Source organism: Neomonachus schauinslandi, chromosome 5 (assembly GCF_002201575.2).
Source record: "Neomonachus schauinslandi chromosome 5, ASM220157v2, whole genome shotgun sequence".
NCBI classification, from domain to species: domain Eukaryota; kingdom Metazoa; phylum Chordata; class Mammalia; order Carnivora; family Phocidae; genus Neomonachus; species Neomonachus schauinslandi.
Genome location: NC_058407.1, coordinates 35,907,939 through 35,921,795, shown reverse-complemented (window position 1 = coordinate 35,921,795; position 13,857 = coordinate 35,907,939). Strand labels below are relative to the sequence as shown.

At 37.6% G+C, this 13,857-nt stretch overlaps 1 protein-coding gene across 1 annotated transcript in view; it reads left to right on the top strand.

Moving 5' to 3' along the window:
• The window catches only part of TMTC2 (transmembrane O-mannosyltransferase targeting cadherins 2), a 392,011-nt gene extending 379,476 nt beyond the window's left edge, over positions 1–12,535 (top strand). Inside the window, exon 12 of the mRNA XM_021689854.1 lies at positions 12,084–12,535. Coding sequence (XP_021545529.1) covers positions 12,084–12,263 — 180 coding nt within the window. The 3' untranslated portion in view covers positions 12,264–12,535. The remainder of the gene's footprint in view (positions 1–12,083) is intronic.
• Positions 12,536–13,857: the final 1,322 nt, after the last annotated feature.

Genomic DNA, 13,857 nt, shown 5'->3' with positions numbered 1-13,857 from the left:
TGTCAATACAAAATGATGTTTTTTGAGGAGATAAAAATGTATTACTGTGTGATTCTGTAAACATAGTTGACATGTATCACATAATCATTATGGTTCCCTAACTCAGTATGGAAGATGAGTCTAAAAGAAATCAGAGTTAGCATATGAGTATTAATCATTGGGTTCAAAATAATTTATCTTGTTCTTACTTCCTCTTCAAGTCTCGTTTGGGTTGTTACTTGTGGTATATGAGTGAATAAGTATCCAATAAATATATCTGAGGCCAGCAATTGCTTGGACTCTGGGTCTGTGTGATTGCTTTATTGATTGCTTGTTATTTGCTTGCTTCCTTGTTTTATATTAAGTGGGTAGACCAAGGAAGGGAGGCAAGAAAGTAAGGGTGTAGCATTTTTAAAAATAGAGTTGCTCAGAGAAGAGATGAGACATTGGTAGAGTAGGTAACAGCAATATCAAATCAGTATTATATACAATTTAGGAAGCTATTATGCAGAAAAATGTCATCAAGCCCATCTTTAAAACCGTCTTAAAGATATAAAAATGTGCTAACTGCATGAGCTCTAAATGAGATGATTGATGTAGTCTGAATGTGGCAATTTAGGGTATGAACATTTCAAAAATAAAGGCAAAATGTATAATTGAACGTAGAGATCTTGAGGGTAATATGTGAGGTTATACTGTATGAGTAGCAGAAGTTCTGCCATTCAGCCTCCCTTGATTTGCCATGAGTTTAGATACACACAAGCTATGTTTATTTTTACATTTTCAGCAGGTGTGACACTTTGGCAAGTGTATTGGCTTGGAGTACAGCATGGCTTCACCTTGGTTGGTGTGTCCTGATGGAATATTTTCTGAAATGATGTGTGAAGACCTTGCATCATTATTTTTCCAAGCGTGTATCAACAAAGTCTTGGTCCTGTAAAAGTGCAGATAGAATGCCAGGCATCAGACAGTGTGTTTACATTTTATTTTTAGTCTCTGGAAAGATTTATACTTTCTGTAGGAATTGTTTTGCCCCTGTGCGTTATGTTTGATCTGATCATCCTAACTCAAGAGTGTTAACAGAACTTTCCATTTGCTGTGTGCGTGTAGCCTCTGGTGACTTCTTTTCGTGAAACATGTTTCTTCATATTTGTTCTGTGGGTGGACAGTTGCTGCCTTCTTTTTTTTTGTAATTTTTTATTGTTAGGTTAATCGCCATACATTACATCATTAGTTTTTGATGTAGCGTTCCATGATTCCTTGTTTGTGCATAACACCCAGTGCTCCATGCTGCCTTCTGATATCATGCTGAAATGTGATTGATCTGAATGACACTGTCACCCTTGAGTGAATCCTGCTTCTTCACTCTATCTGCTTTGTCAAAGGAAAAAAATGTATCACCCATCTTAGAGCGTGCATACGTACTCTAGATTTCATTTAATCCACTGTTTTGAGGTCTCTGACATGCTCATTTCCATGTTTATCTTTTTTAAAAGAATGATTATTTTCAGTAAGGCCTATTCGGGAATAAGGCTGTCATTTCAACAATATGCAAACTGGACTCTCTCAGTTGACCTCCTTCTAATCACATCCATTTATTGGCAAACATAGAAGTCAAGTGGAGATGTGATACATACGTAGGTTAAAAACATTTTCCTGAATTTGATTGTCATGGCAGCTGTTGAATCTTTACTCCTGTTGTAACATGTGTTTTGTCAATGTAGTATGTCTTTTCTTTTTATTTAAATTGAATTAGCCAACATATAGTACACCATTAGTTTCAGATGTAGAGTTCAGTAATTCATCAGTTGTGTAGAACACCCAGTGCTCCTCAACTTATCAAACTCAACACTCAATGTAGCATGTCTGTAGCTCTTGCTGCATTGTGTTTTTAAAAAATCAGATGATCAATTTGCATAGCAAAAAAGCCAGCCCTCCAAAAAAAGAAAAAAGGAAAAAAAGAAAAAATGTTTTTCTCTGCCTCTGTCTCCCAGGACAATTAAGTTCTTAAATATTATAAACTCAAATCTCAACTTCCAGCGTATCTCTGAGATACATTTTAATAACAACATGATTATCCCAGGGACATGTTTCAACTCCTTGGAATGAGCATCATTTTATTAGATATATTCAAACTCACGCTTTGCACATACACACGTGGATGGCCCATACAGCTGGAAATCCTTCTGCGTAACACCATTATGATTGAGAAAGCATGCACATGTTCTTCCCTCCCCTTCATGCCAAAAAGAAATGAATAAAGTGTAGAGTGAATTATGTTGCTTAAATCATATTTGGAAACAGACAAGGAATTGGGTTCAAAGAAAAGGAAAAGAAGATGCTGTAGGTTTTTGTAGCAGCTACCCACATTAGTGAGGGTAGACAGCTCTTGGTGTTTTTCAGATTTTGCCTATTGTGCAGATTCTTTCCTAAATTTCATTCCTTTAAGGTTTTTAACCTTCAATAAATTCTACTTATTTTCATTCTTCTAATCTGCATGCACTTTAGGTCAGATGTTTTCTCACTTACGTAGAACTTTTATTTGTAGTTGTACTTCAAATGATGAGCTATGTGCTTATTGCCAATCAAAATAAATAGTGTTCTGATTGCCTTTTATAAAAGCTATGAGTGACAATTAGGTGGCATGAGATCTAGGTTTCCCGTTTGGATCATGTGAGAGATGTTCTGAGGAAATTGAGGGCATCAGGAAAACCTGTCTTTGAAATAGGATCATGGCCAGTGAAGAATAGTTTCTGAGTTATAGTCTTAATTTAGTATGTGCACTTTAAAATCTGTTAGAAATAACTACCACCTTTGAAATGACTCTGTTACAGTCACTGTTTGCTCTCCCCCACCCACAGCTTTTGGCATTTTGATTGCCATAGAAATGAATAGCACTCCACATTGTGGCAATCACACCCATCATAAAAGTTAAATGAGCATTCTTGCAACACCCGCTGGGATGGGGCAGATGTAGGAGAGAAGGACTGAGCACACAGGATAAAATGTGTCACTGAGAAATGGAAACTACTCCCTTAATACAGCGTTGTGTCTTGCTTGTCACCTGTACCTCTTTTGTTTTATTCAAAGCTATTTCAAAAACGCAAATACTGTGTTGAAACTGAGAATCACAATGAATCATCTCTATTATCTGTCAGAATTTGCCTTGCCATTACTAGATCCCCCATGTTGTTTTCCCTTGCCGTGTGTACGGTTTGGTAAATCTTTTTGCAGAGATACTTTATTCAAAATATGACTGTAGTCAAAATATAACTACAAAGAACTATCATTTCTGAATTGAGACCATTGCATTGCGTGTGGATTTTTGTTTTATCACAGAATTTTGTAACAGATCTTTTAGTTTACTATATCAGTATTTCATTTTTTAAGATGATTTTTTTTTTGGTCCATTTTGATTTGGTCTCAGAAGGGTTACAGCATGGCTGTCACTGTTGACATCTTAATCTCCAAACTAATTGAAATTCAGACTCTTCTCCATTAGGGCTTCTGTCCATTGTTGGCTCTGTTCTCAGCGGTTTGTTGAAAACACTTTTAAAAAGTAAAAAGTTGATTTTGACGTGACAACCAATTTCAAAAGTTTGTATGTGATTCAGAAGAATTAAAGACTCGAAGCAACCTGACAATTCATCTTGTCTAATAGCCTCGTAGCCATAAGGAAGTAATCGCCCCTCTCCTCCACAGCTCACCCTTCTAGGCGTGTCTGATTCTTTTCTGTAGTAGAAAAATTTGTATTCATGCACTGAACTATAAACACCTTGAAGGCAGTGAATCCATCTGTGAAGTCTCCTGTAGTGCTTAGAATGATGCTTAGAACAATGAATGGATAACAGTTACGCTGACCTCGTAAATTTGAGGGGCATAAATGAGAGGTATGTACACCTCCTAATGGTTTGTGATAAATACCAAGTGTGCAGTTAAAGTTAGCTAAAACTGTATACAGACTAAAAAAATATTGTTCTTGTTCAGCACTTATCTAGAGTGTCTGACAGCAAACTTGACATATAGTAGGTGCTTAGTAACTGTTTATTAAGTTACTTTGAGATCGGGCTAGAATTTACCTCTTCTAGGTCAGCTCTTTCTGCTAAATCATACGTTTTTTTTCTTCTTTCAGCAAGCATTCATTGAGAATTTCTTTCATATGCCAGAGCCTGGCACTGGCACTATACAGAGAGTTAAAATAAATTCACTGTCTGTTTCACTCTCCAGCAGAAGACAGATGCTTATAACAAGTAGATAAAATTCATTGTGGTAAGTGTTGCAATTAATGTATATAGACAGTACTATGGGAACATAGAGAAGTAAGCTATGAATAAGAGATTGTTAAACTCCTTTTTTAAATGAGCAGAAGTTGGCTGAAAAGAAAATAGAAGAAAGGCTTTGTCAGAGAAACAGTCTGATAAAAAATGAATGTTCAGAATGGCACATGGCAGAAATAGAAGCTTCACACGGCTCACACAGAGGGTATATTGAGGGCTTATTTTGGGTGCCATATAGTAATGGGTTTCTTAGCACTGGGCTGAAGAGTCTGGATTCTTTTCTGTAGGCACAGGTTGACCCTCTGAAACTCCATTTGTGTTTAAAAAAAAATGGTCAAGTGGGAGATAGATTGGGGTAAAGCAGGAATTGAAGATGGAAGGACAAAAGGAGACTGACAGAATTTAGGAACGGATGAGGTGATGTATAGTAGACAGTGCCAATAAAAATGGAGGGTGATAAAGAGAGGGAGAATATGAAACATACTGCTCACTTTAAATTTTCTTGTTGTCCCTAAGAAAAATAACTAAGAAGAAAGCCAGAAAGCAGATAAAGACAGAGAAGCAGGCCATAAAGAAAGGTCAGTTCTGTGTGGGGCTAACTAGGAGCTGCGAGCCTTCTCCCACCTGTGGTCATCCAGGATTCCCCAGCATTGTTGCAAGACCTTGTTGTGGATCCTGCTGCCCTTCTCTACTGCCCAGATTTCTGTCATCCTCCCACCCACTTTGAAAGTGCACCTCTACTGAGGATTTTCCATTTGGTGTATAACAGATTTTTCATCTTAGAAACAGTGCTTATCCGATTGTCCGCCTTGGGAAAGTGACTCTGACCAGGAAAACATTAGGCCAGAGAGTCCTTTTCAAGGGCTGTTTTGAGGTAGTGGGAGCTCTGTGTAATTACCTTTCAAATACCACCATGTGGGTGCCAACCCTTACAAAACTTACTCCGTCTAAATGTTAAAGAACAGATGGATCACTGAAAAGAAAAAGGAAGAAGCTAATAAACATGAAAATGTTACTGGCCTTTGTAGTAATCAGGGAAAAAGAAATCAAACACAGAATAAAATGCTATTTTACGACATTCAATTTGCAGAAATTAAAGAGACAATGTCAAGTGTCATTAAGGATATGAAATAAAGGGACCCCTGTTACATGTTGATGCTGATGCATTTGATACAACCACACTGAAGAACAGTTTGATAATGTCTGGCAAGGTTGCAGATCCTCTGTGATCCAGGAGTTCCAATCCTCAAAACTCTCTCAATAAATATGGGTAGAGATAGTCACAAGAATATGGATAGCAGCCTTCTTTTAAAGAAAAGTTCATCCTTAAGAGAATGGGTAGTCATTCAATGGAATTCATGTAAAAGAACTAAACCTTACATATATCAACATGGATAAATCTGAAAAAGAAAATGATGAGCAAAAAATCCAGGTTTCTTGTTATGTACTTGGCAGGATGACATCTCTTGATGGGTGATGACAAATTTATGAAATTAAAACTTATAAATATGTAAGATTATACATTTATTATGGGTACAGAAAAAATAAAAGTGTAAAATGTACATTGGAATGATAAATACCAACTTCGGGATAGTGCTTTTCTTGGGAGACTGGGGGTGAGTTCAGGAATAGGATAGCGAGAGATATTTGGGGGTTTCAGTTGTCTTTATAAAGTTTAATTTGTTAGTTAAGTACACAGTTTTTGTGTATTCTCTGAAACTTTTGTCTGTATACCTACAATATTCATAGTAAAAACCCTGCATATGGCTTTACTCATGTGTTCATTTATTTAATCTGTCACCTGTTAATCTGTTCAGCTACCCAATCACTTACTCTTCTTTCTCAAAATGATTTTATTTAAATAATCCAAGAAATGGTGATTAGGGCTTAAACCAAGTAGGGAGAAAAGGACCAAGTATAATCAGAAGACAAATTGAAGGGAGATAACTGGGTAAAATCGTCAAGACTTAACAGTTGGATGTACGTATATATGTGTGTATGAAGGAAGGCAAGGAATCAAGGATAATTTATTCAGGTTTCTAGCTTGGCATTGACCGTTAAGCATGCCAGTGAGACAGAGGAGGAGGAACGATGTTGGAGCAGAGGGGGAATAAGATATAAAACTTTGAGTTCATGGTACCCTTTTTTTTCCCATAAGCCTGAGATAATCTTTAATTCAGTAATTATTTACTAAATACCTGCCATGTACAAGGCACAATAAGTAGAAAGAGATCCTTTAAAATGATGCATAAATACTCTCTTTCATGAATATGTTTTTTTGAAGTTTATACCATTATTTTTTAAGCATCATGGTACCGTTACTGCTCCAGTAAATTCAATTGGGTAAGCAATTTCAACTGAATGAATACAGTTGAATAGTAGTATGTAGCCTTCGTTAAGTTATTCAGTAACTATTTGAAAAAGAATGAGAATCCGTTAAAAATTTTAGCCTCGGTAAAGTCATTTAAGTTTGCAAATTATATTCAGAAGTTAAAAGTGGTTATCTTGAAAACATCCCCCAAATTTAGTGTATTAATTAATAGCTGGATAAGGCTAACCTCAGAAATTCTTCCTCAAAAGTTATTTAGTTCATACAACAGTGAATATGTGACTAAATGGATGAATTCAGCAACACTTTGAATGGAAATAAACAGATTTATAAAATTAGAAATATTGGTCAAATACTTCTATCTTCATTTTTTTTATTATGTTATGTTAGTCACCATATAGTACATCATTAGTTTTTGATGTCGTGTTCCATGATTCATTGTTTGTGTATTTTTTCAAAGCTTCTGTTGGCTGTTGGCTATTGATTTACCTTCACCAAAGGGAAGTGGTTCACAGGGACTAATGGGGTAAGAAGACCCGATTGTTGTGTGGATTTCCAACTCCTGCCTAATCGGACCATCTCAACCAATCCCTTTTCCTTTTCCTTTTTCTAGGCTCTACTCAAGTCCTCTCTTTAAAGTTCTATGTTTTAGTCCTGTTCTCAGTGGAAACATGAGTGCCCAATCCTCAATCCCCATATGGTTTTACTATTCCTTCTCCGTAGATATCTCTCCCAGACTACATAATAGGCAAAGGTCAGGAAAATAACATTGTCTTCTAATTCTGTGTGCTCGGGATAGCCTGTGAGCTCACCTGAGTTCCCTGGGAGCCTCAAAGGTGTTGGACTGGAATCAGACCTGCATAATTTTGCCTTTGCCCTGCCCCACCCCAATATACACCTATTTGAATTTTGCTTATTTCCTCCAATGTTGGAGAAATAAGCCAAAGACCACAGTCAAGTAACTATAAAATCATAATTCCCCAGAGACTTGAAAAAGACGTCATCTGTTGCCTCAGTATGGCTACCAGTCAGCCCCTTTGATGTCAAGCATCTGTCCTCCTCAAGGAAACGAGAAAGGTCTGGTTCTCCTTTCTAGTCTGTGAAGTGGGAGGTGGTACATTTGTTGTATGGAGCCACAAGCTCCATTTTTCTGGGTTGTGAGCTGCTGACTGTCTTTGTTAACATGCTGAACATTTCATCAGCTGTCTTTAATAAAAGAAGATGTGTATGAGGGAAGACAGCAGCAGTTGTGGTTGGGTTTCTGTTCCTCAGCCCATGAGTCACAGTAGGCAGAGAGCAATGACCCCAGTGTGTCATCACACAGCCAGTCACCTGGACTTCTTGCATTTCAGTTATGTCGCTAGGTAGTCTTTAATTCTGTTTACAAACTTTTACATGCTCCTATTTGGTTATGAAAAGGCTTTTTATGCCCCCTCCTGTCTAATGATATATAGTCATTTTACAGCTTCTGTTAATAAAGTTTCGTTTGAACATTTACTACTTTAAATAATTGCATGGCCAAAAGAATTCACTTTATGGGAGGAGAGACATTTGATCTGATAATCTTTGTTCTATAAGGGACTTCATCCTGCCATAGGAAACTCAAAAGTTGGAGAATAATAAGATCTCAGATCAGGACATAACCTCTAGAACACTGCTTCTCAGAGTGTAACGAGCGTACAAAACACCTGGGGATCTTGTTAAAATTCAGATTCTGATTCGCTAGTTGGCACCTGAAATTCTGCATTTCTACCCAGCTCCCAGGGGATGTGGAGGCCACTCCTGAACTAGAGGCAAGGCTGCAGGCATTCAGTCCCTTGGGCATCCAGTAAGGTACCTCTGGTCACTGCTGGAAAGGCTTGTCTTTGAAGAGAGAAAACAACCAAATAACACAAAGTAGTCTATGTCTAGTTTTATTCATAAATTTCTAACAAACACGTGAAACTGTTTATGTCAAAGTAACTGTTGACACTTTCAAGCCGTTACCTAAGGCAGTGGTTGGTACCTGTTACTTAGGTCATGTTTGAGCATACATGCAAATTCACTCAGTTTCCACTCACTCAAACGAGAAGCTATAGGGATTTTTTTTTAATTTTATTTATTTATTTATTTATTTGTCAGATTGAGAGAAAGAGAGCACAAGCAGGGGGAGCGGCAGGCAGAGGGAGAAGCAGGCTCCCTGCCGAGCAGGGAGTCCCATGGGGGGCTCGATCCCAGGACCTTGAGATCACGACCTGAGCTGAAGGCAGACGCTTAACCGACTGAGCCACTCAGGCGCCCCTATAGTGATGTTTTAGAAAGTATTGCATAATGATGTATGTTTGTAGGTTTTGAAAATAAAAAAACTTTGTTTTTACTGTAGTAAGATAGACACATTCAAACCAAAATGTTACATCTAAACATAGAAATCGCTAGCTGCTTAAAAATATTATGTTCTTAAATATATACACTTTTAGTTTACTTGGCTTTTTACTCTTTTAAGGAACACAATGAGTATATGTAAACTTTTATGGGATCTGTTATCCCATTTTAACTTCATAATGTCAATTTTTCATTATTTGTGTTTAATAAGTAACATGCTAGGGTGGATAATGCAAAACTAAACTTATTCCAAAAATGCTATTATAATTAACATTCAGAACTCATTTTGATGACAAATTTAACTTCCTAATTGTGTTTCTCTTTTAGAATAATATTCAGTTTTCCCTTTTCATCATTTGATGGCGGGGGGGGGGTCTCCAAAGTATTCCAGGGACAAAAGAACCCGGCTGCGAGTCAGAAACAATAGTAAAGCCTATTTCTGTGGCTGGGCCTTCTTCACCACATGTTTTCACATCTCTCCCTTCCAGCGTTAGCCTGAGAAATGCCACACAGTGAGGAAGGGTGGTAGAACCAGGTCACAGGTCCACAGCGCTGGCTCTCCGTGGTCACTCAGCCACACTGACAGGAGATTCTGCTTTGTGTTTCTGAGATGATAAAGAGGCAGAAAAGAAGAGGGAGAAGGCAATAATGCTGTAGTCTCCTATAATCCCAGCAGCAATTCTACGAAGCAAGGACTGTTATCATCCCATTTCTGGAAGAAAGTGAAGTCTCGAGTGTTCACTCAACTTGCCCAAGTGCACACAGCTCTGGGCAGAACTGGCACTGGCATGTAGGCATTGTGACTCTGTGACTTTAGAGTGGCTTTTCTTTTTTTTTTAAAAGATTTTTTATTTATTTATTTGAGAGACAGAGAGCATGAGAAGGAGGAGGGTCAGAGGGAGAAGCAGACTCCCCACCGAGCAGGGAGCCCGATGCGGGACTCGATCCCGGGACTCCAGGATCATGACCTGAGCCGAAGGCAGTCGCTTAACCAACTGAGCCACCCAGGCGCCCCTAGAGTGTTTTTGATAATCCCCTTGAATGGTAATTATAGTGAGGCACAGATACTTTGATAATAAAGTGATTCAAGAAATAATGACTATCCCACAGAGCCATTTGGTTTCTCTCAGCCCCCGTCCCTCTCCAACCATGGTCCTCCCTCCCCATATCCACTCTTCCCACTCAGGAGAGCGGAAGTCTGAACATTTTATCTACTTAGCATCTCTAGTAATTTGGGCTGTGAACACACTTTGCCATCAATTTAGTAGCTGTTTATTGATAGTTGTGCTAAGCTCTGTGAGGGAATGTAATTCAGAAATGTGTCTAGGCTTCAAGAAACTCAAGATAATAATGGGCAGAATGATAACAAAGTTCTTTTGGGAAGATAGAGGAGGTGTCATTTTAGGTTCCCAGGGTGGAGCTTCGTGGTACATGTAATTTAGAGCTATGTTTATTTGGATTGGGGCTTAAAATTAGAAATTGACCATCTGTATTTTCCTTGATAAGCATGGAGTCATCCTGACCAAAAGGTTTTTGAAGGTCAGGAATAGCTTACATTTGCAACATTATTTCTGGAAAAGAAAAAAAGGATGTAGAAAAGTTTGAAAATAATGCCCTGTAGTTGAGGACTTAAGAGAATTTTGCTATACACCCAGAGACATATTATGTAGCCATTGAAATAAATATTATAAAGTATGTATAACAGCATAAAAATCATAAACATGCGTGTGCTATACCTCAAGCAGAATAAAAGGAGGAAAAGTATGATAGGGGACCTCACCAGTGTCACAGTCGGTGGTTGAGCAAGAATTCAAATCTAGACCTCTTAAAATCTAAATCTGATCATCTCTTTCCAGTTGGTTTATTCTGAGCTATTCAACCCTGCCCCCAGCATTGTTTTTGGTTCAGAAATAATTGTTTTTACAGTAAAGAGTGGAGTCACATGAATTCAGCTGAAAAATGCACGCATTTTGTGAAAATACTAAATTGTAAAAATAATTGTGAATTACTTTACACTGCATCACAGAGTTGCCAGGACAATTAATAGTTGACACCATCTGTAAAATGAAAACACAATCTTAGCATAAACATTTTTAGTTTTATCTGATATTTGAAATATGCATTTGTGTAACTGCCAAAACATTAGCTGCTCTGTGTTAGCCAGAAAGTTCCAGCGACAAGACCAGAGCAGAACAGCCTTTATTTGTAGATAGCAAGCAAAGTATTTTTTCCTTTGGGAAAGACTTCTGTTGTTGTTAACTAATGTCTGAGAATTTAGGGATGGAGACCCTTGTATTAAATTAATGGTACATAACTCATTTTTTTTTTTAACTTGGCCTTTCAGACGATAACTTTGTATTGCAAATATCACCCATTACAAAAAATTTTGTGTTCGAGAATCACAACTACTTTTAAACAAATAATATAAAACGTTTCTTACAGAGGTTACATTTTTCTGCACTACATTGTATCTGTTTTGGTATGTTTTTACTTTGCTGTATTTATAATAAACATTCACCATTAGAAGTTTAAAAAATTGACTTGAAAATGAGAGCTTTGTCTCATTAAACTACTTGGATTCGATTTGGAAAGGGTGTTAGTGGTTACATTTGAATTTTTTTTCAGGGTTTTTACCCTGAAAACAGTAAAATTTTACAATTTTTTAACTTATTTACTTATGTTTGCCTAAATAGCCTGGAATATTGCTAAGGAGAAGAAACAAAGAGTGGGTGGACGTAGATTTGTCAACTTTTCCAACTTAATATTTCTTGGCATTGAGTTGAAAAAAGAAAGTTCAGTTCTATCTGAAAATGTAGGACTTTTAACTTTTTTCTTAGGAAAGTACAGTCTGACTAGGTTACTAGGTTTTCGTATGTAACCTATGCTTTCTCATTAAAGAAGAATTATTTTTCTAGCTGCCTGCCCTATTTAACGCACAAAGTACACCAGCTGTTTGAAAACTTTTTTTTTTCTTCCTAGTTATCTTGGTCTGTTTGTATAAATTGCTAAATTGCTTCCATAAAATGCCTCCAGACATAAGGGAATCATTTGCAGAAGTGGATGAAGATTTTTGTCTTCCATGAAGGAAAGCTTGAAACAAGCCTCTTAATCATTGTCCTCCTTCTCTCTGGTTCCAGTATCCGGCAGCTCTGATGAACCTGGGGGCTATTCTCCATCTCAATGGCCGGCTCCAAAAGGCTGAGGTCAACTACCTGCGGGCGCTGCAGCTCAAGCCGGATGACGTCATCACGCAGTCCAATCTCCGCAAACTGTGGAACATCATGGAAAAGCAAGGCTTAAAGACTTCCAAGACCTGACACTGGAGGGCAGTACCTCGCCCTCCTCCATATTTGAAAGCTGGCTTCATTAAGGAACAGAACTTCCCAGCAGGGCTATGACAAGAGCTAGTATGGACTTCAAGATGGGGGGCAGAGGTCACTGAGGTCACTGCCACTTCTGGGAGTATTCACTTTGCCATTGGCACAGCCGTTAACACCAAAAAGGGGAACATTGGAAACCTCCTGAAGGATGTAATTGTTACCCATAGAACTATAAACCGGAGCACTTAAAACAGGATCTTATGGCATTGGGGGGTGGGGGTGGGGGGACAGGGAGGGAATCTAAGTTACAAATTTTGCTCATTTTTGAAATCTAATTTAGAAATTATATTGTTCCTTAAACACTGTGAGAGGAAGTCAGAGTGTCTATTCAGCCCTGGTAGACTATTAAGATCAAGTGTTAATAGGGAGTGATTAAAGTGTGGTGTGAATCCCAGTGAGCTGGCTGGTTGTCCTGACGCTGCTGTCTTCCCTCTTTGGGACAGCCTGCTTATCAGTTTCTGAAACTTAGGGGGGGAAAAATTTTTTTTTTAAGTACGTAAGGATCTGTCAGAATCTATAGTTGTTTCCTGACTAGTGCACATAACATTTTATGATTTGGATATCACAGTCTTCATTTCTTTTGGACAGCATTTGCTTTTCATGTTCTGAGCTGAGCTAACCACGTTTCACACTGGTGTCGTGGGGGGGTTGGGGAGACCATATACGTGTCGGCAGGCATTTTTTATTTTAATGTCACTAACATATTCCCCCAAATTGCCTAGGCTTTTGAAATGGCTCTTTCTGGTTAATGCGCATGCTTATATAAGGATTACATCTAAAGAGCTTAAAAGTGTTCTAGTTCCGATAACTAACCAGCAGCTATTAGACAAAAGGGAAGATACTATGAGCTTCCCAGATGTTACTGATTAAAAAACAAAGTCTGCGCAAAGGAGTGTATAATAACGGTTGCCAATGATTTTATATTTTGGGAAGGGTTGGTATAAAATACTAATCACTTTCTGATAGGTTCCTAAACAGCAATGCTGATGTTTTTAAGGAATTATTTTTACTGTGTTTTGCTCTTCCTAAAAGACATCAGAAATGACTTATTTTAAGCGATAGTAGAGTATAGCATCATCAGTCTGTGTTTCTAGGTCTTCTGCTAAGTGCTTTTCACAGTTGAAAACTAATTTTCACTAGCATAATGGTATTTTATTTCTTTACCTGTTAGTAACCACTTCAGTGATCATTACATAAGTAAAAATGAAGTAGAGGAAAACATTTATTGAACATTCTTTAGACTTGCAAACTTTGCTACTAAAAATTAACTTTGCAAAAAAAAAAGTTCACTATCAACTTCTTCATAGAGAAAGTAGCTATAGAGTACCCTACATATTTATTTATTTATTATTCTACCATAGGAAAATAACAAAACAAAACTTGATTCATTAAGTCAGTTCTTTGCAACTGAAAATTAGCTTTCCCTCCTTTCTTTTAACACTTCATGTAAATATCGGTCAGCATCCCCACTAAAAGGAAGCTGGACATACAAATGCATCATATTATGTTTTCTCCATATCTTATATGTTTT